We start from the raw sequence: 13,326 nt of genomic DNA on the forward strand, positions 1-13,326 counted from the left end.
TTCCAGTGCATTAGTGTTACAACGGAGGTAAAAGGATACAATCTCTGTGTTGACTATGACCTCTAGCCCATTAGGATGAAAAACACCACTGATGGTCATGTTGAATTTGTCAAACTTGTGGATGGCCTGTGCAGAGCGGACATCCCAGAGCACCCCATCATTTAGGACAAGGTCGTCTGTGGGGTTAAAGGTGGCGCAGTTCTTCTTGTAGTTGTTGGCAAGATCTGGGTTAAACAGAGTCAATAGCTTGTTGCCAGTCTGAATATCATAGATCTTTTAGATTAAAAAGAAAAAGAAAGATTAGTTAAGATTTGTAGTTCTATCAGTGCCCAAGAACACTATCTATCATCCCTTCCAGAATTTTCTGGTGATCCCTCTCACCCTAGCTTTTCTTATGCATTGCAAATGAGAGCTTGCCAATGTCAGACTCTCCCTTCCAAGGCATCAAACGTTCAGACAAAAGTTCTCCAGGCCAGGGTCTGTGTTTCCCCATACATTTGGGCAATGCTTAGCTCATCTGGGGCTGTCTAACATGTTTAACAAGCTTGAGGTTGGTACTAGAAAACTAACCCAGTTTTGAAAAATAGGTTGCAAAGTTTTAGACAAAGGCAGCATATAGCCAGTCTGCTACAGAAATATTTAAACTAACTTTAAAGGAGGTGATATTTACAGGCTACAAGCAAAGAAAAAGTCCATTAGGACACAGTCAAGAAAACCTTGAAATATAGGAGAAGGAGTTCAAGTTACTGGCAATTATTACACTACATGGTCTCACTAAACTGTGCCCCTATTTCCCTGAGAAGGATTTTCAAAACCAAAGACAAAACCTTCATACTTTTTGTGCATGTGACTATTTTCTCAGAGGTATTTCTCACAGCCTAGTATCCTTCTGACCCTGCAATGAAGCCATAAGCCTTTGTTTTTTGGATATCAATCTGTTGCCAGATGATCACATTGCAAACTCAGATTTGATTTCCCTGGAGTGCCAAAACACTGGAAGAGTTGGATAAGGATGGATAACTCATTTGTTTAAACAAAAATGTACACGAAAATTAGCAAGAGTGGCATGGAAAATGATGAACAATTTGAATAAGTAGACTGCGTGACATTTTTTGTCAACGCTTCAAGTGAGATAATCCCTGTAATTAATTCTGTCTAGCACTGGCACCTTCAGAGAGGAAAGGAACCCCTCAGATTGCAGGATTTTCATGGCCTGATACGTGCAAAATGCTGAAAGAGTATTATGCAAAATACACAGATAATTTAAACCAACTTATTTATCACTGTAAAGCAATCTCATTCTGTGCATTCCTGCAGGAAAACTTCCAATATCCCATTTCCCTCAACTGCTGCTGAAGTACTCTTTATGGCAAAACCTTTCATTTATAAAAAGCTGCCATAACTTCTTCACACCTGCATGTGTTCCAGCACAATTCTCTGCAGAACATCTCTCAAATGAATGGCTCATCAGGCCAGATACTAGATATGCCCATTACAATTATGTCTAAAATACATATGTCTAAAAGGCAGGTGGCATACCATTCAACTTTACAGCCTAACTCAATTTTCAGGTTAACCCAATGCTTTTAAATGCAGTGAATAAGCTAATTTACACTTTTGAAGCTGTACCTGTAAAGCCTTTAATTTGCCAGTTACATACAGCTCCACAGTACCCACATCAGTTAACAGATGGTACGGGTAGGGGCATAACCTTGTCATGGCTTCAAAGAATCGATTTCTACTGGTACTTACATGGGCAATGTCCCCTTTTGTGCCAATGACCCTATCCTGAGAGTGCTTGCTGAACTCCACGTAGTGATCGTCTGGGAAGGAATGCCTGCACAACAACAATCAGTGACGAGGTCAATGGGCAGCAGATTCAGACTGTCCATTCTGAATCAGATACACACTGTGAAAATACTTCTGGAAGAGGTTATAATTTTTAACACACAAGAAATGAAACCTAAAAGAGCCTTCTCTGCTCCACTGACCATAGCAAATGGTGGTGCTAAAATGTGCACACCAGCTGGGAGTTGTCCATTTGTCAGAAAAGTATTTACTATCCACAGTCACAAACAGTACAGCTCTGAAACACACCAGCAGCAAGGCAACTTGTGATCAAAAGCCACCTCAGAACATTAACTGCTGCTGCTGCTCAAGAAGACAGAGTTGACATTATATTTGTTAAAGAAGGCCAGTGGGAACATGTAGAATTCCCACATGCATCAATTTGACCGCTTCAAATCTCCTGTCCATAACATGCCTTCCAGTTAATTTAAACATGGTCACATTAAAAAGTTAATGCTATTGCCCATAGTCTAGTAGGCAATGATTAAACCTTTGAGAGATGGGAATCTCTCCCTTCTATTTTCTAAAGGGACTAAAGAACGGTTTAATATTGAAATGAATTTAACTTTGTCATGTTTGCAGTATCCATATACACTACAAAATTTACCATGCAAATTACTGTGCTACACTTTTTCAGTAGCTAGCCTTAAAAGATTGTCATGATAATTTACCAATGAAGCAAAAAACAAAAAAAATGCTACTTATTTGCTTTTTGTCAAAATCACAATTTTACTCATCTGTCTCAAGTAAATACCCTCCAGGCAAATAGAATTTTGTAAGGCTATCTGCATCCAATGAAGTGATGAAGTCAGACTTTTTTATTCAAACACTAACAATTTGAATGTTCTGGTCATAGTTACATTGCACTATCCTTTTACATAATATAACACTACCCATTTTTTCCCTTTGAAGTTATTTCATTTAACTGGTTTCTGGATAACTTTTAATTGTTCTAATTTTGTTTGATCATTTTAAACTAGTCATTACTGTGTGATCTGTCTTCTACAAAACCTGTGGTATAGGTAATATAGCTGTAGCTCACGAAAGCTTATGTTCAAATAGATTTGTTAGTCTCTAAGCTGCCACAAGTACTCCTTTTCTTTTTGTATTCTGTGTTATTGAAATCAATATATTTGCAAATACAGAAAACATCCAAAAATATTTAAATAAATGGTATTCTATTATTAACAGTGTGATTAAAACTGCGATTAATCGCGATTTTTTTAATCATGATGTTTTTTAATTGTGCGATTGATTAATCGCAATTATTGTTTTTAATTGTTTGACAGCCATCGTTGGAATAGGTTTCCTAGCACACAGCAGCTCTCAGCTGCCAAGTACTTGAATACATTTTTGCAGTTTGCCATTCCAGGGCTTTTTGGGTACATTTAAAGCAGGGGTTCTGAAACTGGGGGTCGGGACCCCTCAGGGGGTTGTGAGGTTATTACATAGGGGGTCGTGAGCTGTCAACCTCCACCCCAACCCCGCTTTGCCTCCAGCATTTATAATGGTGTTACATATATTTAAAAGTGTTTTTAATTTATAAGGGGGGGGGTCGCACCCAAAGGCTTGCTATGTGAAAGGGGTCACAAGTAAAAAAGTTTGAGAACCACTGATTTAAAGGTTCTTCTTTAACTTTGTGCATTTCAGACTATCAAAGGGTATGTCTTCACTACCCGCCAGATTGGCGGGCAGCGATCGATCCAGCGGGGATCGATTTATCACGTCTAATCTAGAGGCGATAAATCGAACCGAGTGCTCTCCCGTCGACTCCTGTACTCCAGTGCCGCGAGAGGCACAGGCAGAGTCAACGGGGGAGTGGCAGCAGTCGACTCACTGCGGGGAAGACACCACAGTAAGTCGATTTAAGTATGTCGACTTCAGGTTTGTTATTCACATAGCTGAAGTTGCGTAACTTAGATCAATCCCCTACCCCCCAGTGTAGACCAGGGCAAAGAGTACGTACTTCATGTCAAAGACCGATTTCATCCCCCACAGCGCAGATAATGGTTGGCTCCACGTAGCAGATGTTAGCAGTAAAGATCCATCCTGTTGTTCAATGGTGTGAGAAAACGGCAGAGCAATACAAAGTGGAGTTATTGGTACACAAGTGTATTTTCTCACATGTACAATAGGGGTTTAGGAGTGCTCAAAGGACCCTTTCTCACTGCACTACTCAGGAATGGTGATCAGGTGGTAAATTATACCACTCTACAATATTCCTCAAAAATTTTATGGACCACTAAAGGAGCTATACATTATGATGGCAGCAGATGAGAAGCAGGTAATCCTTGACTAAGCTCCAATGCCCTGTGAGTGGAGAGGAGAACTCTTTTTTTTTTTTTAATTTCTTCCTAGATTCTTGCACATTAGGTTTCTTCGACTCTAAAGGAGAGTTCTTTTTTAAAGCATCTTGTGTTTCTCCTATACATACACAAAGCCACTTCAATAGCCCTCTTCATCAGCCTTACAAACACAGGTTATCAATGCAGACACAAAGCTATTGCATCCCTCTTGTGCTATCTGTTAGGTAAAAGGAAGGATTTATACAATTCTAAGGGAGGAGAGCAAAAACTGTTCCACTATTATTCTGCTAGTACTTTTGTAGGCTATGTTGCATGCTAGCCAGTAGATGTGCTTTGGGTCCGTGTAACCCATATGGGGCAAAAACAGGACAAGGTTGAAACCACAGGAACTCAACGTTCAGATGAGGTCTTTGATTCCTTACCCTGGATGGCTCAAGGTGCGTGATGGCAGAGTTATGGCAGTTGTAACTGGCCTCCTCCTGCCCACTGAAAACATTGTAGAGCTTCAGCTGCCCAGTGCAAGTGCCCAGCATTAGGAATCGCTCCCGTGCAGAGAATGCACAGCAGGTAAAGCCACTTTCATCCTCATTTGCTTCCCGGAACACAGAAATTGGACGAAACCTGGGGAAGGAAAGAATGTAGCAAAGTGACCCAAAAGGGGGGAAAGAAAAGCAGCAATGAACAAGGGTGGGATGATCTTAAAACCTGTGCTTGAAAGCTCAGGTAGCTACAGTTATTACTTTAGCTTTCTTTTTAAGGGAAGATTAGAGAGAATGACACCAGCAGAGCAAGAAGAAAACAGCTGACACTGGGGCTTGCAACATCTCAGGATTTGTGTCCTGCAAGATGAAATCCTTGAGTCATAACATCCTATCAGATGTAAAGTCTGGATTCAATACCTTCCAAGTTGGACTGGTGGAAAATCTGTGGCATGGTCACATGGGAAAACCTGGCCAGGTGGCTAAGACCTCATGAAAGAAGCACAGAACAAGCAAAACAAGGACAGAGGTACATCAGGTGTCTCAGGATCATAAGTTTTTGAAGGTGGTAGTGTGGTTTTACTGCCACCAAAAAATATTTGCATCAACATATGATCATTTTACAGACTTATCAGCTCTTCCCATTTATTCCACATCTGAAGAAGTCACAGACTTCTGTGTAGGTAGGACAGCACTACTGGTGGCTGTGAGGAAGAGGAGATGGGGGGTACGCTACAAGAACAAAATAGAGATCCTGTATTCATTAATTTGCCAAAAGCCCTGGATCTGACAGATAACCTCATGCCTTCAGTAGCTCAGTCTTTCTGCCTCAATTGTCTCACCTGCAAAGTGGGGATTACAATACTTACCTCCCAGGATGGGGTCATGAGGCTTCATTAGTATCTTTACAACAATCTAAAGCTTGAAGGCGCTATATTAAATGCTAATATCAAAGAGAAACAGAACAGCTTCTCAAACTGGATTTGCAAAGTTCTCCCAACTGTCACCACAGAAGGGAAATGTTTTTGTGTGTCCAAGGAATGAGGATTCTGGGACCTGCATCCACTTTTGTAGCAGGTAAGACCTTTTGGCACAGACCTCACCCCAAGAAGATTTGAGAAACATTCCTTTCTTCCTTACCTGCTGAATATAAGGTGTCTATCAAAGCATCCACCGTCCACCCCTCCATACTTCGGAAAGGCCGCCCTACGGGTCAGCCGCGAGGTAAAGTTAGTTGGCGCCTGGCGCCTCTGTTTTGGCTCAGGGCACTGGTGGGGAGTAAAAAGAGAGAAAGGGGGGCAGGTGGCAACAGGGTTCTTGCAGCGGGCATGCTGCTCCCTAAGGTACTCTGTAATTATACTGTCCAGCGTGGGTGGGGAAGGGAGGTGTCTGTCCAGCTGCTTTTTGATGGCTGGGCTCTGGCTGTAGGCGCCGTGGTCCGATTTTTGTCTCAGCACTCTGATTTTCCTGCCATTGCAGGGTGGTGGCCTCTCTCTGATGAAGCTAATCCTGCCAATCAAAGGGGAGTTGCTGGCATAAGAAGGACCTGGAAGGGCAAGTGGACCCTGGGACACAGAAGGCCTTGGCTGAGCATGGACAGAGGTGGCAGTAGAACCTACAGAAGCATGGCTACTCAGTCGGGCCGAGATACCGTTAGCTATACGAGGTGTGCGAGGCAGAGCCACAGGGGAGGCAGCGGCTGCAACAGGGGTGAAGGCGGAGGAGTGAGATGCTGCAGTCATGGGTAGATCTGCCTCTTTAGTGAGGACAGTAGCAGTTTCTCCTAGCCCCTTAGAGATGAGATGGTTCCGAATCAAAAGCAGCAGCTCCTTTTCAGGAAATGAGATCCTTGACTGGGCCACCACATCCGCTTTCTGCAACCGAGCCAAGGAGACATCTGTGCCAATCAGCAATGGCTTCCCTGAGACACGCTCTATCAGCTCGGCAGCATACTTGCAGAACTTGACATGGTCGCTGCGCTTGTCCTGGAGCACAGGCTCCTTCATCAGTTGCTGGATCTGACAGCTGCTGAAGAGGGGAAGCTTGCTGATGATCTGCCGGACGGTACTGCTACGGGATAGCCCCACCAAGGCCTTACAGGCTAACGCTCGGATCTGATCTGCATCCGTAATTGGCATCTTTATAGACAGCAATGACAGCAGCACTTTGATGCCATTGTTGGACTGCACCACATTCCACATCTTGGCCAGTGTGTGCTCACTGCTTTTGGGTGCCTGGGGGAGCTTTCGTCGGGGGGTTCCCGAGATGAATTTGCCAATACTGGAGATCCGATTATCTGGGCCACACACACAGTTGATGATGATTTGAAGGGCTGACTTCTGGATCTCTGCATCATGGATGAAGAATTCACCCTCAGCAACTCCCAGGATGATGCTGATACCTAATGAGAAATACTTCTGTTACCATGCTAGCCTACTTAAGCATTACACACTGTTCTAAAAATCAGAGTATGAGACATTGCTCTGCAGTCACCTCATTCTCTCTGACCACCACAGCTGTTCCTCTATCTCCCCAGGCTAGATAATCCCCTCCACTAGTACCACCCACTGATATGCTCCGTGAATCACACCACAGCAATACTCAGTGACGTGTCAAATATGGTCTCTCACAGAAGGTGATCAGGCATGGTCCATGTTAGCTTTAGGCCAGGCACCTCACCAGACTGCAGCTATGACATGGGGATTGACACAGAGGAGTGCCTCTGGGACTGACATCACAGAAAGCAGCTATCTATTATGTACATAACAAAGCAAAAGTGGAGGAGAGGGTAACTTTTTATACAAAAAGGACAATACACATCACACCCCCCAGAGTGACTCAAAGAAAAAAGGCTGGAGCTAGTTGCTTTTTGGTCAAAAAGCATCTATTACTTTAATTGTTCTTCAAATCCAACCTTCATTCCAGGAAGGACTAGTGGAAAGTGCTCACACATGAGAGATTCCCTCTCAGAGCTACACCAACTGCCCCGCACCCCTGCCAGTTCTAGAACATGCCAGGCCCCTTCCTCCTAACATTTAGAGGCCAGCAATCAGCCAGAGTTGATTCAATTGCAAGCTGTGAGCATGTGGCATGACTGACCCAAGACACTGAATCAAAAAGGGGCACACTCATCAGCCGTTTAATTATTTAACGGTCAGTACTCCCCTCCTACCGACTTCCAATGCCATATCCCATGAGGACACTTTAAGAGTCCGGGAAGCTGAGTGACCCTCACTCTCCCATTGGAAATGTGATTTTGCCAGTATTATTTGTTGAGCACTGACAATGTGCTCTGGGTTCTTCAGAACAAGGAGACGACAAAGGCTGTGCCCCCCCAGGAGTTTACAATTTAAGTACTGTATCACAAGCTCCTCTCATTTATCTGCATCACTGGCTGTGACGATGAACGGAGTGCTGTAGACCTCTATCTTACTGTGGGGGGTATGAAATAAGTCACCTAAATATCATTTAATTAAAGATATGATTGTTAAAGTACTTAAACCCTAAAGGCCAAGCTCAGCTTACCCACAGTGGAGACAGTAGATCCTGCTTCATCCAACACATCTACAGGCTCTGCCAGCTGCAACTGGATTTTAGGAACCACAGTAAGAATAGCCAGAACATCCAAAGCGTAGCGTACTGTGTCATTCCTGGAAGAGTACAGCGAAAGAAATACTTAGAAATACTAGGACAGAGCATTTATAATACTTCAACAGGACTCCCTGCAGATTATTCTCTCTTTGGCTACAGGTTGGATACTGCAATGTAGGATAAGATCCAGGGGATGAGATGTTTCAGGAATTTACCGGAAAGTAGCTTTGCTCTGGCAGCATGCTGCTGTAGAGAGCCTATTGTCAAAAACAACAGACAGGCCTTTAGGAGTGACATCTCCTAGGTTAGTTCTATGCAACTCTAGAGTTTGGTCACTATAGAATTTCCTCTGAGGTCTCCAGTCTAAGCATAGTACAGTAAATCAGCAGCTTCCAACACCCCCTTTTTGACTGGCCAGATATTCATTATCTTGATACAGGCTCGTATTTCAAAACACCTGGCCAAATTCAGCAAAGTCAACAAAGAGAAATGAGAAGTATCCCTCCTTGACCCAGCTAATGGAGATTTGCCCTCTGCAGGGCAGCCTAAATAGTTGGTTTTTCCCTTCTCTCTGTGCTATGAAAGATTATGTTTTCTAGTCTCCAACAATGCTTTGGTTATTGCTTTCTGTTACTAACCAAACACAGTGAAAAGTAAGCAAAGTTTGGGGTGGATAGGAAATGCAAATTTAGACTAGAAATTAGATGAAGGTTTTTAACGATCAGAGGAGTGAAGTTTTGGAATAGCCTTCCGAGGGAAGCAGTGGGGGCAAAAGATCTATCTGGCTTTAAGATTAAACTCGATAAGTTTATGGAGGAGATGGTATGATGGGATAACATGGTTTTGGTAATTAAATATTCATGGTAAATAGGCCCAATGGCCTGTGATAGGCTATTAGATGGGGTGAGATCCGAGTCACCCAGGAAAGAATTTTCTGTAGTATCTGGCTGATGAATCTTGCCCATATGCTCAGGGTTTAGCTGATCGCCATATTTGGGGTTGGGAAGGAATTTTCCTCCAGGGCAGATTGGAAGAGGCCCTGGAGATTTTTCGCCTTCCTCTGTAGCATGGGACACGGGTCACTTGCTGGAGGATTCTCTGCTCCTTGAAGTCTTTAAACTACGATTTAAGGATTTCAAAAGCACAGATATAGGTATGAGGGTTTTTTTTGTAGGAGTGGTGGGTGAAATTCTGTGGCCTGCATTGTGCAAGAGGTCAGACTAGATGATCATAATGGTCCCTTCTGACCTAAATATCTATGAATCTATCTATAAGACTGTGGTTAGAATCTACTCAGCTTCTATTTTACCAGTGACTCTTGAAGACTAGAGTATTCTGGCTCTGTAGAGCCCTTATGGCATTCACATCATCATGTTTCCACTGTGGTTCAGCTGTCAATGATACTCCTTCTTTCATACACACTAACTACAAGACTATAGCACAGGCTCGCTGCAGAGCACAAGACACTGTGTATGTGTGCCCTTAATTAAATGTTGGGGCTCTGTTTAATGTAAAAATGGAAAATTTTCTATTTAAAGTATTCATGCCCCACTACAGAGTTGCACCCTAGTCTGGGAAATGCAACAGTACAGTATAGTATCTACTGTCTCACCTGGCATAGTATGTCTTCCAGTTGCATGCTATGGAGATAAGCTGGAGCATGAGTTGCACACAAGACAATTTGAGAAAGACTTCTGCTGGCTCCCAGTAGAGCTGTGCTGGACCATACTCTATTAAAAACTCCATCATCTCCACAATCTGCTCATGAGTGTAGGAACAGGCCTATAGGGAGAGGAGGCAGGGTGAATTAAAGAGCTATCACAAAGGTTATAAGCTTAGGAGAGAAGAAGCCAAAATAAATACAATTTCATTCATAGTTAACTTGCTTTTGTTTTTCAATTTATTCCCTTACTATACTAGCTACTGTAGCTGCCACTACAATAAATGCTAGAGAAATTATTAAAACAATATCCTTCAAGTTTCCCACTAGACCTAGAAATGACAAGTGAGTTTGAGAAAACTAAGAAAGAGGTTGTATCAAAATAAAGTTCTGGCTTCACAGGGCTAATATACAGTAACTTGTATATACTCGATCATAAGCTGGTTCGTTTATAAGCCGACCCCCCCCCAAGATAGTGGATAAGTAAAAATGGAAAATTTTATGACCTATTCATAAGTCGACCTATAAGTGTGGGGTCAGCAAACTTTGGCTCCCAGGCCATCAGGATAAGCCGCTGGTGGGCTGAGATGGTTTGTTTACCTTGAGCATCCGCAGGCATGGAGGTAAACTTAAGTAAACAAAGTGTCCTGGTGCGCCAGCTGCTTATCCTGATGGGCAATTGGTGGGGAAATTTTTTGTGGGGGAGAAGCTGGGGGTCAGGGGAGTAATCCCTCTGACCACGCCCCACATGACCCCACCTCTAGCCCAGGACCCCCACACTCTCCCCATCCCATCCCTTCCCATCTTAGCTGGGGAGGGCCAGGCGAGGATGTCTCTGGCCTGGCTGGAGCTGCTCCAGCAGGCTAGGCAGCACGGCCGCAGCCTGCTCCAGCGGGCCAGACCGGGCAGCATGGCCGCAGCATGTTCCAGCAGGCTGGGCCGGGTGGCATGGCTGCAGCGTGCTCCAGTGGGCTGGGCGGCACAGCCACAGCCTGGTCTGGGGCGGGGCTGAGTGGCACAGCTGCAGCCTGCCAGCCCCAGAGCTGCATCGGAGGCTTCGGGGAGAGCAGGGTGACCAGAAGCGGAGAGATTCTGGCCCCGCCTCTTCCCTTCTGGCTCTGCTGGCTGTGCTGCCTCGCCTTGCTCCCTCTGTTGGGGGGAGGGGCTGTGTCCCACCTCTCCCCCTCTCTATACCGGTTCATAAACAAAGCAAACCCCCCTCTCTGATTCATCCCTTTTTCACTAAAAAAATCTGGCTTATGAATGAGTATATACAGTACTACACAATTTAGAAAGAGTTCAGTAAAAATTTTACACTAATATGATTCAAACTCACAAAAGGCTGCAGTAAAATGGAGTTACAGTCCCTAAATTCCAACCATAAAAACCATTTAAAATAGAAAAAACCTAAATAGTCTTTTTTCTCAACCTTCAGCACTTCATCTTTCATACATTTAAATAAACGTATTTTTAAAACATAAAAGAAAAGTGACTTTAATACAAGATTCCTGCATTTTTAATTCCTTTGTTTTTCTGAATGAAACTTTATGTGTAATTTTTGTCACTCCACAGAAGTGGAAGTTGTCTTTTCAGTTCCCATCTAAAAACCCAGCAAAAAACAGAACAGAAACCACTGCTCCCTCAGGATTTACAATTTAAGATCAACTGGAAAAAATAGGAACTAAAGGTAACAAGGATTTCTTAGCTTATTTCTAAAGACTATTGTCCTCCTTGGGCACAGAGAGGATTGTTCCACCTATTGCCAGAGCAGAATCTCACAACGGGACCCAAATTCTCTTCAGTACCTTTAAAAACTTTCCTGATCATGCCCTTTCAGGGGTGAAAAACATGAGAAGGAAGTAGATATGTGATGAAAAAGTTCTGATTAGACACTCTTATCTTAACTCTCTGATGGGAAAGAAGTGTCCCCTCCCAATTAAATGGAAGCCAAATACCCCCTGAAACTTTGCTACAGACATTTTTCTATTGCCATGACACCTCACTGGGGAAAAAACTAAACAGTCTGTTGTGCATCCTGTATGGATTCCACTGACTTCAGAAGACATTGTCGCAGACATGGAAATGAAATAATGTGAAAACGTCATACACAGAGCAGTATCAAAATCCTACACATACTGCTCACCTTGTATGGTGGCTGCGGATGGACCAGAATGCCACCTTCAGTACGCTGGAGCGACTGCTTCACCTGTTCAAGTTTAATGGCAAGATGAGCTTCAAAGTACCTGCGCAGGGCCATGCAGGTGTGCTTCCCAGTTTGGCGACTGGCAAAGATCTCATCGTCACTCAGGAGGGCTCCCTGGTCTTCCAGGTTTAAGATCTCCAAGGTGCTGATCTATACAAAGCAATTCAAGAAAGGGGAAGCATCTTTTCACTTGGCTCATTCTTCAGGAGGAAGATGCCTACAACTGCCAACTGCATTTGTACGAAAAATTACCCTACAGAGCTAACCTCAGTATCAGGATGGATATCAAATATCACAGCTGAAACTGTAGATTGGTATTCTCTTTCAGCTATTAAATGGAAGCCTCTTTTTGCAGAGGGGGGGGGGAAGAGAGAGAGAGAGAGAGAGAGAGAGAGAGAGAGAGAGAGAGAGAGAGAGAGAGAGAGAGAGAGAGATATGACTGGGTAAAGAGGAATATTCTCCGGAAAGAGTAGTTTCCTCTCCCCCAGTACACATAAAACCAAAGGCAAATCCAAAAGCCACATCAGGGCAGATCTGGAGAAGTTGTTTCTACAGCAATCACATGAGGATTAGAACACATGTTGGTGGAATGGTATCACTCATGAGGTAAAAGGTCTGAGAACTAAGCCAAAGTTAGAATTTAATAGGCCGTTGCCCAACAAAGGAGCAGCACTAACAGGCTGTTTGGGAAGCGTTACCCAGTCCTCAGCCTTCAAGACAAATAATCATAGGATCTTTGAGTGTGAGAAGAGAGTAAAAATGCCCCCAAAATGGGGAGGCAGACTACTCACGTCCATCATGCAGAATCCCCACATCCCACCTCCATCCATTCCAACAGGAGAGAGGGGAGCTCTTTACAGCTATAAAGGTCAGAGCTTTAAAACTTGACACTAAAGCGATGTCTCGAAACATGAAAGGAGACTGTAATTGTTACCAAGTTCACTAAGCGACGGAGGCCATCATGCCTGTCGAAGAGCTCCAGGACAGCACGGAAGGAGAAGCAAATGGAGAAGAACATGGTAGCATGGCAGCAGCCCGAGGCATGGGAACATTCCATCAACCACAGGGTGTAGTTCACAACATCCGACAGCACGTTATGGGGATGCATGCACACCTACAAAGCAAAAGATGTAATGACAACCCTCCCATCCTGGGGACAGACATATTGAGTGCGTGCTTACACTCAGACAGTCACCACTGGCTACATAAGAAGTGAAGTAATTACTAAATACAGTTGCT

General features: G+C 43.8%; 1 protein-coding gene across 4 annotated transcripts in view; it reads right to left on the reverse strand.

Annotated features, from left to right (window-relative positions):
- DCAF1 (DDB1 and CUL4 associated factor 1) overlaps window positions 1-13,326 on the reverse strand; it is a 106,862-nt gene that overhangs the window by 50,806 nt on the left and 42,730 nt on the right. For all 4 annotated transcript variants that reach the window (XR_012159884.1, XM_073352499.1, XM_073352498.1 and 1 more), the window contains exons 10-18: window positions 13,022-13,201; window positions 12,028-12,237; window positions 9,837-10,006; window positions 8,159-8,283; window positions 5,774-7,034; window positions 4,577-4,775; window positions 3,815-3,897; window positions 1,753-1,837; window positions 40-273 (exon numbers count right to left, since the gene is read on the reverse strand). Coding sequence is in view for 3 of the 4 variants with exons in the window: in XM_073352499.1 (XP_073208600.1) it covers window positions 40-273; window positions 1,753-1,837; window positions 3,815-3,897; window positions 4,577-4,775; window positions 5,774-7,034; window positions 8,159-8,283; window positions 9,837-10,006; window positions 12,028-12,237; window positions 13,022-13,201 (2,547 nt within the window). In the remaining variant the exon portion in view is untranslated. The remainder of the gene's footprint in view (window positions 1-39; window positions 274-1,752; window positions 1,838-3,814; window positions 3,898-4,576; window positions 4,776-5,773; window positions 7,035-8,158; window positions 8,284-9,836; window positions 10,007-12,027; window positions 12,238-13,021; window positions 13,202-13,326) is intronic.

Source organism: Lepidochelys kempii, chromosome 7 (genome assembly GCF_965140265.1).
Source record: "Lepidochelys kempii isolate rLepKem1 chromosome 7, rLepKem1.hap2, whole genome shotgun sequence".
Taxonomy (NCBI): domain Eukaryota; kingdom Metazoa; phylum Chordata; order Testudines; family Cheloniidae; genus Lepidochelys; species Lepidochelys kempii.